Here is a 16,720-nt window from a genome sequence, read left to right on the forward strand (position 1 = left end):
TGGACCAAGTCATGGAGCACTTCGATCTGTTGTTCATCAGAGTAAATGATATCAGTGAGGTTCAATAGGAGATGAAAGCCCAGATGGATATTAGAGGAGCAGCCATGGATAACTACTCTGTTGAACAACACCTGATAGCTCAGCAAGTCAGAGCCAATGGGGCAGTAGTGGCACAACTGACCATGAGACAATTCGATAATGAAGTTGTATATGATGATGATGAAGTCCCCTTAGTGTTTGATGAGAAAGAATTATTTCATAATGTTTTTTCCAAGGATAAAGGAGCTGTTAAACCAAAAACTTCCAAGACTAGGAGACCACCACCAAAAATGGAAAGAAAAGACACATTGCCTAGCTAGGCCATGCCAAAGATGCAATTCCCCAAATTTGATGGTACAGATCCCAAGATATGGAAAGATAACTACAAGAGTTACTTTGAGCTATACCAGCTACCAGAGGGAATGTGGATTACTGTAGAGGTCTGCACTAAGAGGAACAAGCCTCAAGCTAATGCTCTCATCATTAATGATCTAGATAGAGAGTTGTCAGATGAGGTTCTGAATGCAATGGCAGCAGAAGATGTTCTCCAAGAAGAATTTGGCCAGTTATCTCTCAATGCAATATCCAGTGCTGACAACAGCAATTGCATCAAGTTGAAAACAAGAGTAAAGGATAAAGTCATGCTCATTCTAATTGACAGTGGTAGTTCCCACAATTTTATTAGCTCTCATTTTGTGAACTTGGCTCAGCTGCCCACTTGTGGTAGAACCACTCAAAATAACACGCTTACGAAGGTGCTTGTCTTCCGCTAGACACTAAACACCCCGAAAGCGAGCTACAGCGGACGGTATCCGTCGGGCACACCCCAAGGGAGAACCTGAAAGATCCACATTTTTCCCAAGGATCCAATAATGAGAACGAGTTACAATACTTGTCCATTTCATACATCAGAGTTTCTTAAAAATTACATTATTACAATACCAAATGTCAGAGTGTGAAAGGATAAACAGCAGAATTTAAAATAAGCATCTAACGATAAGAATGAGGATCCATCTGAGCCCACTAGAAGAATCCTCCACACAATGGTACTTCTCAAGCATCACCTGCAATAGGGGGTAAATAAACCTTGAGTACATAATGTACTCGCAAGACTTATTCGACTAGTGGGAATAATTTTAAGACTCCAAGGAATATGAGAAACTTTATGGTTTGCTTGTTTTCTTTTTGCAGAAAGCAATACTAATAGTGAGTCCTTATTTATGTTATTATTATCAACTGTATTAAGTTATTATCTATCCCATCTATATAAGAACCTATTCTACTTTCAAGCAAGAGTTAAGCAATCAGTTCCATTTCATCATCTTTCATCTTTTAGTTCTTACTACGGTGCTAAACCATAGACAAGCCATACCAGATCGGCCGGCGATTCATGAATCAATGCCCCTAGCTGGGTTCCCCGAAAACACATGCCCCCCTTGTACCCTAGGCACAAGCAAGACTAACCCATCACCCTCCTATCCTAGGTGTCCAGGTCCCCATCCAAACTTGGAATCCAATCCCCCACTCCTGAGTCCCGGACTCAGTGCGATGCAAGGACCTCCACCATCCCCACCTCTAATCAGTCGGTCTGGAAAGAGCCAGATCCATGACAAGAGAGCAACGAGTCTTCCCTGCGCCCATACCCAAGTATGTGATTGGGATAATAAGTCTATGACTTGCCTAGAGCCATATGCAATGACCGATCCTTAATTGATACAAACAGGGAAAAAGTGTAACCGAGCTATGCCCTATTGGCTGCAGGACATAACCCTTTACACCCACTAGTACCCAAATCATATCCCTGCCCGGTCACCATTTTCCTTTCTATCATTTTATCATGAGTGGTCATATTTATCACCTATTTGCGAGTAACGGCAGGTTACTCACACTACCGATATCCTGAGCATAGCAACTACTCGACCTATACAAGTAGGACTCGTGGGTAGATATATTTATGCATGTAGTTTTCATAAAATGCCTGTAACTTAAATGCACATCATATATATATTTAGTGATCATAAAATAGGGGTTATGCACCGGGGCTTGCCTTGGGCAGGCGACGGGTCAGCAAAGTCAGCACCAAAAGACTCCGAGGCTCCCTCCTGCACGAGGATATCCTCCTCATACTCCTCAATGACCTCTTCGTAATCTTGTTCGTCCATGGGCACGAACTCTACCAACTCGTGATCTACATGCATGAAATGATGATACAACACTTAGTAATACGACACAGCAGCTCCTAAAATAAAATACATCTATCAAGCTACTAAGTGAGTCCTATCAACTAAGGTGCTAAGTTACCTATTGTTACCATTAACAAGTATGAAGCATGCCATATATTATCTTAGCAACTAACGCATTCCTACTCCTAATACCGATTTATTTTATATATGATAAAATGAGGGGTACTAGCTACTCTATTTATCAACTTATTCTAGGGCTACAAAAATTATAGTGAGTACATAATAATCTAATGGTCTTACTATAAAAAATTTATGGCTAAAGCTATCATCAATTTACCACAAAATTTCCTACAAATATTAATCTATGTAATACTAAGCACTCTAATTTGAATTTATGAACCTACCATTATCACAGCTAATTGTACTCTAACTACACTAACAGATAGATGACATTTTTGTGACTCTCATGAACTTGGTTTCACTATTTTTGGACATCTACAAGATTTACTACAATTTATCAAAGTTTAGCCCAAAACTAAATTGAATAAGCATTTATTAATTCGCTGGAAAATAGAAAACCAAACTTCAAAACACGGCCCACTGCTCGCGACACGGCCCACGTCCGTGCGACACATGCATGCTCGCGCTCCACCGACATGGCCCACGTGGGGGCATGGCCCAGCCGAGCGACGCCGGCCCACGCGTGATGACCGTTTTGCGAAAACGCCCCTCACCTACCGACAAACCACCCTGAGACCCACGACACTATTTCTATAGACAGCTACTTCGCAGACAAGCCCTCGGAATAATCCATCTTCGCAATGGCAACACCCTCGGCCACCCGCGCACGCACCCGTGGCGCTGGCGGCGAGCGGTTACGCCAGCCAGACTAGCACCTCCCCACCCCCAAACTTGAGCCGATGCTCACCTAGGTGTAAACCCAAAGCAATGGGCGGCAAAGTGGCGAATGGAGTTGCTATCCTAAGCTCCCTCCATGATGGCGGACTCCTCCCTGCGGCGGCAACCACGTTCCCGTGAGCTAATGCACAGACAACGTAAATGAGCTCTAGAATGGGCATCAACGACTCACCTAGAACCAACCAGACATGGCGGATTGACTGGAGGCAGACTGAGCCGAGCGGGCCGCATGCGCACGGACGGTGCGGTGGCGCACAACGGTGGCAAGGCGGCATCAGGGATGGCTAGGAGGCGGTAGCGATTAGGCAAAGGTGCGCAAGGGAATGAGTGGGTGGAGGTGAAGCTGGTAGTGTAACTAATTGAACTTGAGCAACACTGAAAATAGAGACTTTGCCGACGACGCGGGCCATGGCGGTCTTAACGACCTAGCGAGAGGAAAACTCCAAATTGGAGCACGACGTGGCAAGGCTCACAGCGCAATGGGGTCGGGTGGCTAGTGGACTACGCAACGGAGCCATGGACCAAGCTAATTGGATTGAGGTGGCTCCACCAGGGCAAATTTGAAAACGCGGGTCCGTCGGCCATGGCAACAGCGAAGATAGGGGAGGACAGGCGAGACTTGGCTCATTGTTGTCGTGGTGTGACATGACTGTCAATTGGTGTACAAACAAGTACGACTATAGGACGATGGGGAATCATCCAAACGCACTTAGGACGGTGGGCCGCACGGCCATAAATCGCAACCGACGACGGCGGATCCATCCTGCGCCGTAGTGGCATGGCGCTGGTCAGCGCAAGCGTCGCATCGAGGCAAATGCGCTGGCAATACAGATGGGGCAAGGTCATGCACGACAAGATGATGTGTGGATAGGGCCAATCATGGCCACGCTCTCATGGCACCGCACCGACGAGCGCGAGTTGGCAGGGCGGCAGGCGAACGCGATGGCGTGGCAGAGCGCGCGCAAGCGACCTCGCACAAGCAACCATGGCCAGCAACAGCGCAGTGGCATGATGCACGGGGTCAGCGACATGGTGAAATGGCACCAGTGTCTGAGCCAGGCAACAGGCCCGTGACGACAGCGGTGCTGGCTGAGCAACCAGGATGCCGATGTGGCATGCGCGTGCGTGGCAACAGCGGTGCGGGTGTGCGAGCACGTGCATGAGCGCGATAGCATATGTGTGTGCACTAGGGGTAGGCCAGTGCCATGCGCCAAGCTGAATGGAACCTGGTGACCACGGCCAAACGCTGCACTCGGCCGGGAAAAGTGCCCTGCATGCTTTTTAAAAGCTGCTCAAAACTCCAACTCGATGATCTAGTTGCTACACCCACTATTTTACGTTCAAGATGGTGTGTCAAGCTACTAAAACAAACCCTCAAACCATGCCACTACTTAACCCGATCTTCCTATAAACATTGTTGAACTTAGCTTCGTCGACCCATTTTCAGACTTACAAAAAGTGACTAAGTTTCAATCGGTTTTGAGTCAACTTCGATTTCCAGGCTACCAAATAAGCTAGCTAGCGAATGCCACTCTCGACCATGAGTATTTCATCGCCACCTACGAAGTTTGTACTACAAACTTTATTAAAGTTTTGTCTATGTGTTCTATAGCATTTTCTTTCACTAAAAATTCGTCTAAAACTCTAAGCGATAAAACACGACATGAAATATAAGATTCATTTCGCGTTTCCGATAAACGTTTCAAGTCACAGTAATTTATTTACACATTATATTTCATACACTATCATATAAACATGATGCATATGCAATGTTTTAGCAAAAATTGTATAGTATAACACCAAAGGTGTTACACTATTGTGCCCACCAAAGCTAGAAAAGTCAAATTAGCAAATGGGGAGTGGCTAGTGATAGATCAGACAGTCTCTCAACTTCAGTGGTACTGTCAGGGGCATACTATGTCAACAGATATGGTGGTAATGGACATGCATTATGATGCCATTTTGGGTTTTGACTAGCTACAGGCACATAGTCCTATGCAATGTGACTAGGAACATAAAACCTTGAAGTTCACTAAAGGAGGGAAATAGATAAAGCTTCAGGGCTTGCAACAAGACCCTCCCTTGCAGCTGTCAGCCATTTTAGCAACTAAGGTATGTAACTCCACAAAAGGGAATGATGTGTGGGCATTTGTAGGTAGATTATGTTATAGACACTCTATACATTCCACCCAAAGAGTCCCCTAAAACACCACCCCCGTTCTAACACATCCTGGCAACTTACAAAGATGTGTTCTCTGATCCTAAAACCTTACCCCCACAAAGAACTTATGACCATGCAGTTCCCCTTCTACATGGTTCCCTACCCATCAATTCCAAACCATACCACTACTCACCACAACATATAACTGAGATAGAAAGACAGGTCCAAGAGCTATTGCAGGCAGGACTCATAGCACACAGTCATAGTCCATTTGCATCACTAGTCTTGTTAGTGAAGAAAAAAGATGGCTCCTAGAGGTTTTGTGTGGACTATAGGAAGCTGAATGACATTACTATCAAGAATAGGTTTCATATGCCTATTATAGAGGAGATTCTTGATGAATTGGCTGGAGCACAATTTTTCACAAAGCTGGATATGAGGGTAGGGTACCACCAAGTGAGAATGCACCCAGCAGATGAAGACAAGACTACATTCAAAACACACCAAGGGCACTATCAATTCAAAGTCATGCCCTTTGGGCTTACCAATGCTCATGCCACTTTCCAATGTATCATGAATCATATCTTACAACCCTTCCTCAGGAAATTTGTTCTTGTCTTTTTGGATGATATCCTCATATATAGTGCAACAATAGAGGATCACATTGATCACCTCAAGCAAGTGCTAGATCAGCTAAGAAAGCATCAGTTCTTCCTCAAAGAGAGTAAATGCTCTTTTGCCCAAACAAGCTTGGAATACCTGGGGCATATCATATCTGCTCAAGGGGTGTCCATAGACTCCAACAAAATCTCTGCAATATTACATTGGCCAGTGCCCACCAATTTCACAGAGCTCAGAGCGTTTCTAGGACTCACATGGTACTATAGAAGATTTGTCAAAGGGTATGGTGTCATGAATATACCCCTCACTAGTTTGCTAACACTCAAGTAGTTTACCTGGACACCAGCAGCACAAGAAGAATTTGATAATATCAAGGTGGCCATGACACAGACACCTATGTTGGCTTTACCAAATTTTAAAGATACCTTCACTATAGAAACAGATGCATCGGATGATATTGGGGTTGTTCTTATGCAAAGAGGTCAACCTATGGCTTACCTCAGCAAATCACTAGATAAGAATATACTATCAATTTATGAGAAAGAGTTCTTAGCTCTCATCATGGTTGTGGAAAGGTGGAGACACTATTTAAAAAGGCAAGAATTTCTGATAGTCACTGACCACAAATCCCTTGCTTACCTCAATGAACAAAACCTCCATTCAGAGATGCAAAGGAAGGCAATGACTCGGTTGATGGGCCTACAATTTAAGATCATATATAGAAAAGGTAAAGAGAATGTTGTTGTAGATGCTTTATCTAGGGTTGGTCACTTGATGGCATTACAAGCAGTATCATCGGTACAGCTAGCCTAGATCTAGGAGGTTCTGAACTCATACACAACAGACTCTAAAGCTCAGTAGCTCCTAAGAAGTTTGGCAATTACAAGTCTAGATTCCCAAGGCTATAGCTTGAACAAAGGACTGATATGGCACCAAGATAAGGTATGAATTGGCCAAAACTCAGCTTTACAAACAAAGATCATTGTTGCATGCCACTCTAGTGCCTTAGGAGGCCATTCAGGTGTAGCTGCAACATACTTCAGGTTGAAGAAACACTTTGCATGGAAGAGAATGAAACAAGATGTGGAATCATTTGTGAAACAATGTACAAGCTGTCAGCAATCTAAACATGACAATACTCACCCAATGGGTCTCCTGCAACCTCTTCCTATTCCAAAGGGAGTTTGGCAAGACCTTTCCATGGATTTTATAGAAGGCTTACCCAAATCTAAAGGGTTCAGTGTCATACTGGTGGTGGTCGACAGACTCACCAAATTTGCACATTTTATCCCAATGAAACACCCATACACTGCCAATTCTATTGCATAGCTCTTCCTAGACAATGTGGTTAAACTTCATGGTTTACCTAGTACAATTGTTTTTGATAGGGATACCAACTTCCTCAGTAAATTTTGGAAGGAGTTGTTCAAGCTGTACAGAGTCAATCTTCGTCTGACTACTGCATATCACCCACAGAGTTATGGTCCAACTAAGAGAGTAAACCAGTGTGTTGAAATGTATCTCAGATGTGCTGTGTAGGATTCCCCAAAAACTTGGAAATCTTGGCTCTCCTTGGCTGAACTTTGGTACAATTCCTCCTTTCACAAATCATTGGGTTCTTCTCCTTTCAAAGCTCTCTATGGGTATGAGCCCAATGTGGGCGACGTTCCATCAGTGCCATCTGCTACATCTACATCAGTTGCAGAGATCATTGAGAACAGAGAATTGCACCTTCAAGCACTGAAGCACAACTTGGCTCAGGCACAAAACAGGATGAAGATGTTTGTAGATTAGAAAAGGAAGGATTTTTAGTTTGTTGTCAGTGACACAATACTGCTCATGCTCCAGCCTTATACATAATCGTCAGTGGCCAACAGACCATTTTCCAAGCTCGCCAAGAAGTATTTTGGCCCTTATAAAGTGCTCGAAAGGATTGGCAATGTTGCTTACAGGTTGGAATTACCAGAGGGAACTCTCATTCACAATGGTTTTCACATTTCCCAACTAAAACCTTTTATTGCAGATTACTCTCCAGTGTATGACTCACTGCCAGTGACCACTGATTTGGAAGCCACTGAAACAGCACCCCTGGCTATCTTGGATCGCCGTTTAGTCAAGAAAGGTAACACAACAGTTCCTCAGGTTAAGGTCACATGGACTGGGCTTCCATCCTCGACAACGACCTGGGAAGATTACAATGTACTCAAGCAACGCTTCCCGACGGCTCTAGCTTCGGGACAAGCTGCAACTCAAGGGGGGAGGTGTCGCGCCTTAAGACGCTCCGTGAAGAAGAAGGCCGACGGCTGGAAGATGTTAGCGTCAAGAGATGGCGTAGTTATCATTTACGTTTTCTATGTAATTAAACTTCTATCATGTGGGCCCAGGTGGTCAGCGTCTATAATGGCACATAAGTGCCCGACTCTGTGCCGCATCCGGTGGCAACTCTCGATATAGTAAAACTGTGTTGCCAAGGCAGAGTGCTTGCCCTACCGGTGTCCTCGTTCCATACTTCTTCTCGTGCTCACATCGATGGTGACTAGCCGGCGGCCAAGGGTGTGACAAGGTATCACATCTTCTTGTGGTGAAGAGATGTGGTGGCGGCGACGATGGCAGCGGTGGTCACTTTGATGGTATTTTCAAAAAAATAAGGTTCTTTGAATGCCATATAACTAATTTTCATCCAAATAAAAATACATAGGTGTGAGGCAAAGAACTCCATGGACCTTGGCTGCAAAAGCTGGAAAGAGTGTACTAAATGGTCCTTGAGCTCCTCATAGCGTTATAACATAGCCAAGGACTGTAGCCAGTGTATCCTCGAAACCTTGGGGGAGCTAGAAATTATACATAGAGGGGGTGAGTCAAAGATATTCAATATGGGTGTGTTTGGTTAGCCAATTAAGCCTTGTTAGCTCAGGCCCAACTTCAACAATACAAGATGCACCTATTTGGTTGCATGACCTAGCTTAGTTAGTATAAGAAATGTTACGTTTGGTTGGTTGCTTTGCCTTATAGCGGGAGGTGAGGTGAGCGGATAAAAGGGCTAGCTCGGGCCTGCTTCAAAAATGGCCGCCCACCTCGTTCCCGGCTGGCTTGACTAATAGGTGGTCGGTGGGCTTCAGCAGGCCTGTCTAACGAGCCCAACCGGACGATCAAACAGGTCAAAAATTGTTAACTGGAGCCTGCATATATAGGAGTTGGGGACCCAACCAAACACACCATATTTGTGAATTGAGACTCATCTGTTTAGGTTCTTATGGTGGAACTTGGTCAGCCGTGTTAGTTACGATGTAGTTACTCCTATTTTCTGAATTTATTCTAGTGTGGTGATTAATTTGGACAAATGTGCGTGTATGCATGTAAGCATCTGTCACCTGTGTTATTATCATGTATCTACCTTTTTATACGTAGTTTTGTAAGAACAATATCATTAAAGAAGTCATGATTAAAGTATGAGTATATAAACCGGTGGCTTCAGCAGGCCTGGCTAACGAGCCCAGCTGGGTGAAAAATGGCTAACTAGAGCTTGCATAGGAGTTGAGGACCCGACCAAACACGCCGTATATGTGAATTGAGACTCATCTGTTTAGGTTCTTGTGGTATAACCTGGCTAGCCGTGTTAGTCACGACATAGTTGCTCCTATTTTTCTGAATTTATTCCAGTGTAGTGATTAATTTGGATTAGTGTGCGTGTATGCATGTAAGCATCTGCCACCCATGTTATTATCATGTATCTACCTTTTTATATGTAGTAGTTTTGTAAGAACAATATCATTAAACAAGTCAGGATTAAAGTATGAATATATAACAAATAAAGTGTTAAACTAATAATTAAATATAAAAATCATAAACAAATGATTATTTAAATCATAGATTAAATATTTATAAAAAAATAATATAGAATATCAAAGTTTTCTACTGATAAGAATCAACATTCGAACCATATAAGTTTTGTTTTGGCAATTATTTTGTTTGCAAATAACTCACTCATATTCAATCACTAATAAAGCAAATTATGGTGCGTTAAATCTTTGTAAAATACAAAATCGGGTCCTTAACAAGTAACCAAGACTGCCTGCCGTATTCATCGGCATTAATGTTCACCACAAAAATAGAAAGAAAAAGAAAATAGAGCAAAAATCTCCTACGTTTTTGGACCCAGATCAGTTAGCCCACGAATCAGCTCGCGCCTCTTCTTCCCGCTCGCATCACGCGGCGTCGCTCCCACCTACCTCTCACATCTCGCATTCACCGTCGCCGGCGCAGCGGCACAGCCTACTCACCCCCCACGGCCCACGCCTACCGGCTGCCGCCATCGCCCTCGCGAGGCCGAGGCTCGATCCTCGGCTGCCGGCCCCAGCCCACCGTAGCGCCGTCGCCGCTCCTAGGCTTTCGTGCGGTGCCTGCGCCTGCTGGAGCCCTGCGTCACCGAGCAGAGTAGCCGAGCAGAGAAAGAGTGAACTCTGAACTGTGAAGGTTTTTCTTCTCTATACTTCAAGTAATCTGTGTAGCCCTACGTGTTTGTTCTTGAAGCAGCCAGATGCATGACCTCTGTGTAGCTCGATTGTTCCATCCTGATTGTCATTGCCATATCCATAGAACACCCATAGGCCTGTACCTATTATGCATACCAAATACCAATAGCCCATTGAATATTTCCTAGGTCTTTTGTTCTGTATACACAACCTATATTTATCTGTCATTTTTATAAGTTTTTCAATAACTTGACAAACTGTAGTTTTGTAAACAATTCATTCCTCGATGATAGGATGGTTGTGGACAAAAGTTGGATGGACATATCCAATAGGAGGCTTCCCCGATACAACGACGGAGCTAAAAAATATATTGAGTTTGCTTTTTCTGGCTGTAGTGCAGACAAGCTCCTCCGATGTCCTTGTAGAATCTGCAAAAACAATTACTTTGCTGATCAGATATCTATAATGGAGCATCTTATGCTGAATGGAATATGGAAATAGTACAGAGTATGGGATCATCATGGAGAGAGTGTGTCAGATTCAGAAGACAGTGACGACGATATGGAAGATCATGATGAATATGGTCTGCATGAGATGGTGAATGATTTTGGAAATGCTGTGAATGCCAACTTGGGATCATTTGATGGTTCATCACCTGGCTTGCAGGATGACATGACCACATCTACAGGTCCTACTAAAGAAGCTAGCAAATTTTATAGACTTCTTGAAGAGCCAGACCATGAGCTGTACCCAGAATACAGTACCTTCTCTACACTATCATTCATTGTGCAAATGATGAACATCAAGTACCTATATGATTTGAGTGGAAATGCAATGGATGCTCTATTTACTCTGTTTTGGAAGGTACTTCCTACCAAGAATAAGGCTCCAAAGTCATTCAACGATGCTAAGAAAGTCATGTTAGATTTGGGATTGGATTACAAGCGCATAGACGCATGCCCAAATGATTGCATTCTGTACAGAGGTGATTATGCTAAAGCTGAGTCATGTCCAGTGTGCAAGCTTTCTAGGTGGAAAAGTGATGACTAGAACAATGCATCCAAATCACAAAGGCCAAGAGTTTGAAAGGTTACACAGAAGGTGCTGCGCTATTTCCCACTGATACCAAGATTGAAAAGGATGTACATGTGTTCCAAAACTGCAACTAATATGTGTTGGCACAAAGAGGAGCTAGTTGATGATGGATATATGAGACACCCGGCAGATTCAAAGGAATGGAAGGATTTTGACAAAAATTTCCCATCATTTGCATCAGATGCGGGCAGTGTTAGGCTTGGGCTTGCTAGTGACGGATTCAATCCGTTTGGACATATGAGCACATCATACAGCATATGGCCCGTTGTTATTGTGATGTATAACCTACCTCCTTGGATGTGCATGAAAGATCCTTATATGATATAACTTTAATGCTCATTCCTGGCCCTAAAGCACCTAACAACGACATTGATGTATATCTACAGCCATTAATTGATGAGATGATTGAGTTGTGGGGTGGGGTGGAGGCCTATGATGCTTCGACAAAGCGTAAATTCACACTAAAAGCTGCATTGCTCTAGACAATTAATGATTTTTCTGCTTGAGGGAATTTATCAGGAATGTCCACAAAGGGAAAATATGCATGTCCGTCCTGTCATACTGACACTTGCTACCAATGGCTAGCTAATGGAAGAAAAGGTTGCTACATGGGACACAGGAGATTCCTACCAGCAAGACATAGTTGGAGGAACAATACTACTTCTTTTAATGGCCAAAGGGAAAGGAGATGTGCTCCGAAACCATTATCAGGCGCTGAAGTTCTTTCACAATATGAAAAGTTTACTCAGGTACACATACAAAAAATATTTAAGTCTATGCAGCTTTCCTTTTGTAAATAAATATGATACAAGTTATGATATTTTGATGTAATTTCAAAGGTGTAACATTGCTATCATTATGCTGCCATTTAGGTTATATTTGGGGAATCTGGCAAGAAAAGGAAATGCTCCAGCACAGTGTATGGTGTTTGGAAGAAAAAGAGCATATTTTTTCAACTCCCTTATTGGAGTAATTGACACTAAGACATAACCTAGATATCATGCACATTGAAAAAAAATGTTGGTGAAAGTTTGGCGGGTACCTTGCTTGGACAGGAGGGGAAGACAAAGGATAACATTAATTCTTGATTCGATATGGAAATCATGGGAATACAACCAGAACTTCATGCGATTCCCACAGATGATGGAAAATATTTATTTCACAATGCACCTTATACACTTTTTGGACCTAAAAGGAAGGCATTTTGTGAGTTCTTGACAAAAATCAAAGTCCCAAATGGTTATTCTGCAAAGGTATCTAATTATGTAGATGCAATAAATGTTAAAATATGAAGGGTGGGCCTGGTTCAAGCGGTAGAGTCTTACCGCCTGTGATCGGACGGTCCTAGGTTCGAGTTGCGGTCTCCTCGCATTGCACAGGCGAGGGTAAGGCTTGCCACTGACACCCTTCCCCAGACCCCGCATATAGTGGGAGCTCTCTGCACTGAGTACGCCCTTTTTAATAAATGTTAAAATATTAGGGATGAAGTGCCATGATTACCATGTGTTTCTGCATAGATACCTTCCACTATCTATTCGCGGCATGCATCCAGCTGATATTTGTCTTCCAATAATTGAGCTATGCAACTTTTTTTGAGAAATTTGCTCAAAAGTGTTAGATGTGGAGATCCTTAAAAGGCTTGATTCTTCGATTGCTATTACTCTTTGCAAATTAGAAAAGATATTTCCTCCATCCATGTTTGATGTAATGATGCATCTACCAATCCATTTAGCTCAACAAGCAATGTCCTGTGCAATATCGATGGATGTATCCCATCGAGAGATTCTTGTGCAGACTAAAGTCATTTGTAAAAAACAAAGCTCGTCTAGAGGGAGCAATTGCTGAGGCTGTAGTGTTACAGGAATGTGTGACTCTTTGTTCTATGTACTTGCATGGAATTGAGACAAGAATCAACAGGCCAAGCCGTAATGATGACAGTGATGATAACAATAGCAACACACAGCTCTAGATTTTTGCTAAAATTGGAAGACGGCTTATTGGGAATAGATATTGTGAGATGGAGATGAATGAATTAAATAAAGCACAAGTGTACGTTCTAAAGTACTGTGAAGAGGCTTCTCCATATACAGGGTAAGCCACTCCTAAGATGTTCATTGAACTATGGACCTCCAATTTTGTAATATCTATTCTCCTATGTCATAGCATTCACAAGGAATATTTAAGGACACTATGTAGACAAGCGGCATGAGAAAGAGTTCTTTCAGTGGTTCAAGAACCATGTAAGTATAAGGATGTATTCATTACATTATTTCTTTAGGGTAGCTTAATTAACTACTGTGTTTCATGTAGATATCAGCTATGTATTCCAAAGGAGATCCTTCTGTTTCCGATGAACTATTTGATCTAGCAAGAGGACCCGATACTAGAGTGACACATTTCTCAAGTTATATGGTCAATGGATGGAGATTTAACACAAGGGACAGAGACGCCTTATTTCGAGCACAAAACAGTGGAGTATATGTCAAGGGCGATGAAGGAACTAGAAACAAAGATTACTTTGGTGTCTTGACAGATATTGTGGAGCTTTTATATGGGACTCATAAAGTTGTTCTTTTTAAATGTGAATGGTGGGATGTACATACAACAAGGGGAGTTAAAGAAGATAAGTATGGGTTCATAATGATAAATACTACTGGCAGGCTGTCAACAGATGAGTCATATGTTTTGGCTACACAAGCAGAGCAAGCATATTATGTGAATGATACTCAAGATCCAAAATGGTATGTCATGGTAAAGACTAAACCTCGTGATTATTTTGACACTCCTCCCACTGACGAAGAAGATGCTAGTACTAAATCAAGTAAATCCAGTCCTGAAGCTTGCGAAGAAAATGAAGTAATAACTGTGCCGAATCCAAATACAATAGAAGATGATGACACAAGTATATTGGACACACCTCAAGTTGAAGCGGCGATACTCCATTACGAGGGTGACGTTGAAGATGAAGATGAGCAACAAGAATCTGAAAGTGATGACAGCGAAGGTGGTGAGTACATGGATTTAGAAGACGAAGACAGTGAATCGGAAGAAGAAATAGATGATGACTAGTTATTAATTTGTAATCGAGCTCAGAGTTCCATATGTCCTGATTCTTGGTCTATTTTCAGTACACAGAATAATGCCAGCAATCTCATATTTGCATAGTAACAGACCAAAGCATGCATGTAACTCTATATGAATAATTAGCCTGACATGATTCAGCCAAGGCATCTATAGATTCATTCATTAATCTCAAAAAACTAGAAATTGATAGGCACACATGACAACTTCTTTTCATATAGAATCCCTAATCAAACTGAGGTAACAAAAGTTCAAAAATACAGTATAATTAGAAATAATTGAAGGACCAGCCTGTGTTCATCCTACTACCTTGAAGTCACCTGCAGCTCCCCTTCAGGCTTGCTCTTGTTCTGCACGCCTGCACTGCTGAAACTGCAGGCTGCTCGTATGCTCCAGAGAGGGGTTGAGTCAGGCTGCGGGGGCAGCACGGCAGCAGAGCAGGCCGAGCAGGGCCGGGGTGGCCGGCGACGGCGCGCTGCAGGCCGCAGCAGAGCCGGGGAGCGCTGGGGCGGGGACGCGGAGTCGCCGGGGCACAGGCTCGCCGGTGAGCGGCCGCGCGAGGAGGGTCGGGCTGCGGGGGCCTGGCTGCCGCGACTACTCCACTCGTGCACCTCTCCGCCTAGATGTGCTCCGCCTTCGCCGAGACGTCGAATCGCCGGTCAACCACTCGTCGCCGGGCACAGAGGAAGGAAGGGCCGAAGGGGATGGATAATACTCATACGAATGGATAAGAGGCAGCAAATCGTACTATGATTAAACTAAGAGTCTTCTTTAGTCGTAACTATGATTTGCCATAGTATTTTCTCACTAATTGTGTGTCCTGTGGTGATAATTTTTTCACTAATAAATAGCATATTAGTGAGGTAAATATTTTATTTGCCACAGATATCTTGTTAAATAGGCCACTAAAGATGTTTTATGTGGCGAATTAATATTTTGTCACTTATAACCTACACAAGAGTGGCGAAAACTAGTTTTTTTCACATATAGTATGGTAAGTAGTGGCAAATTTAAATTTCGCCACAATATTTTCTCACTAATTGTGTGTCCTGTGACGATAATTTATTTTGCCACTAATAAATGTCATATCAGTGATGTAAATATTTTTTGCCACAAATATCTTGTTAAATAGTGGCCAAACAACGTTTCACCACCCCGTTTGCCACTAAAGATGTTTTCTATGGCGAATTAGTATTTTGTCACTAATAACCAACATAATAGTGATGAAAACTAGTTTTGTCACAAATAGTATGGACATTAGTAGCAAAGACAAATTTCGCCACATTATTTTATCACTAATGCTCTGGCTTCCTGTAGTGGATGCGGTCTTACTCAAGGTACTCTTTATTTATTTCTTGTACGATGGGACTTCCTCAAGATGCTAATTTGTAGATACTTGTTGAGTACTTGTACATATTTCATACTTACATCAGTAGTACATATATAGTATTTGATTCAATAGTGACCAGTGAATAATAGAAGAATTTGAGTGTATATCTGTATATATGTATGTTGCAGTGGGTTTTACATTGCTGGGGCGACGATAACTGCGTCAAGGTGCTGCGAAAGTGCAAGGAAGCTATCCCTGCAGGAGGAGGGGCTGGAGGAAAGGTGATAATCATTGACGCTGTGATGGGAGCTGGTCCTGCATCTGCATCCAACAAGGAGACACAGGTCTTGTACGATGTCCACATGATGCACATTGACGGGGTCGAACGGGACGAGCGTGGGTGGGAAAAGATCATCCTGGAAGCTGGATTCCGTGCCTACAAACTTGTTTCATTGGTTGGAATTCACTCAGTTATCGAGGTTTATCCGTGAATGACATGCATCCGTGAACAGGCTGCCATTGTCATGGCCATTTTCATGTTGTGTGCTCTGAATAATTATCATGAACCAACATAATAGTGAGAGAGAAACATTGTTCTGGCTGAAAAAAACAAGCTGAAAAAGACAAATTATAAGATAAGCGAACAGAGCCTTAATGTGTTTCATAGAGTTGTGGGGCATGATTAGTAGGCCATCCAGAGCAAGACCTAACAATAATGAACTATGCATATGGCAACTTTTATTTTAAATATACTAAACTCTTGTGTGTTCTATACCATCATATATATATGGGCACGCTTATTCCCATCACATTGGCAATG

At 42.9% G+C, this 16,720-nt stretch overlaps 1 protein-coding gene, 1 long non-coding RNA gene and 1 pseudogene across 2 annotated transcripts; 2 read left to right on the forward strand and 1 right to left on the reverse strand.

The window, feature by feature from the left end:
* The first annotated feature begins 9,942 nt into the window (after window positions 1-9,942).
* On the forward strand, window positions 9,943-12,781 carry LOC136479870 (uncharacterized; annotated as a pseudogene).
* A 159-nt stretch (window positions 12,782-12,940) lies between these two features.
* LOC136481905 (uncharacterized) lies at window positions 12,941-15,289 on the reverse strand. The gene is made up of 3 exons (XR_010764904.1): window positions 14,880-15,289; window positions 14,407-14,472; window positions 12,941-13,075 (listed from the first exon to the last, which is right to left on the reverse strand). It is a non-coding gene; the product is annotated as an uncharacterized lncRNA (long non-coding RNA).
* Window positions 15,290-15,868: 579 nt separating this feature from the next.
* Window positions 15,869-16,391, forward strand: LOC136479871 (acetylserotonin O-methyltransferase 3-like). Its single transcript, XM_066477598.1, has 2 exons — window positions 15,869-15,907; window positions 16,089-16,391. Exons 1-2 carry the CDS (start codon window positions 15,869-15,871, stop codon window positions 16,389-16,391), a joined length of 342 nt encoding a protein of 113 aa, XP_066333695.1.
* Window positions 16,392-16,720: the final 329 nt, after the last annotated feature.

Source organism: Miscanthus floridulus, chromosome 9, assembly GCF_019320115.1.
Source record: "Miscanthus floridulus cultivar M001 chromosome 9, ASM1932011v1, whole genome shotgun sequence".
Classification (NCBI taxonomy): Eukaryota; Viridiplantae; Streptophyta; class Magnoliopsida; order Poales; family Poaceae; genus Miscanthus; species Miscanthus floridulus.

Excerpts from the sequence above, each read along its gene's own strand:
- LOC136479871 (XM_066477598.1), top strand. The coding sequence starts at position 15,869 with ATGCTCTGGCTTCCTGTAGTGGATGCGGTCTTACTCAAG. Across the intron at positions 15,908-16,088 it reads TGGATGCGGTCTTACTCAAG|TGGGTTTTACATTGCTGGGG; the intron begins GTACTCTTTATT and ends TGTATGTTGCAG.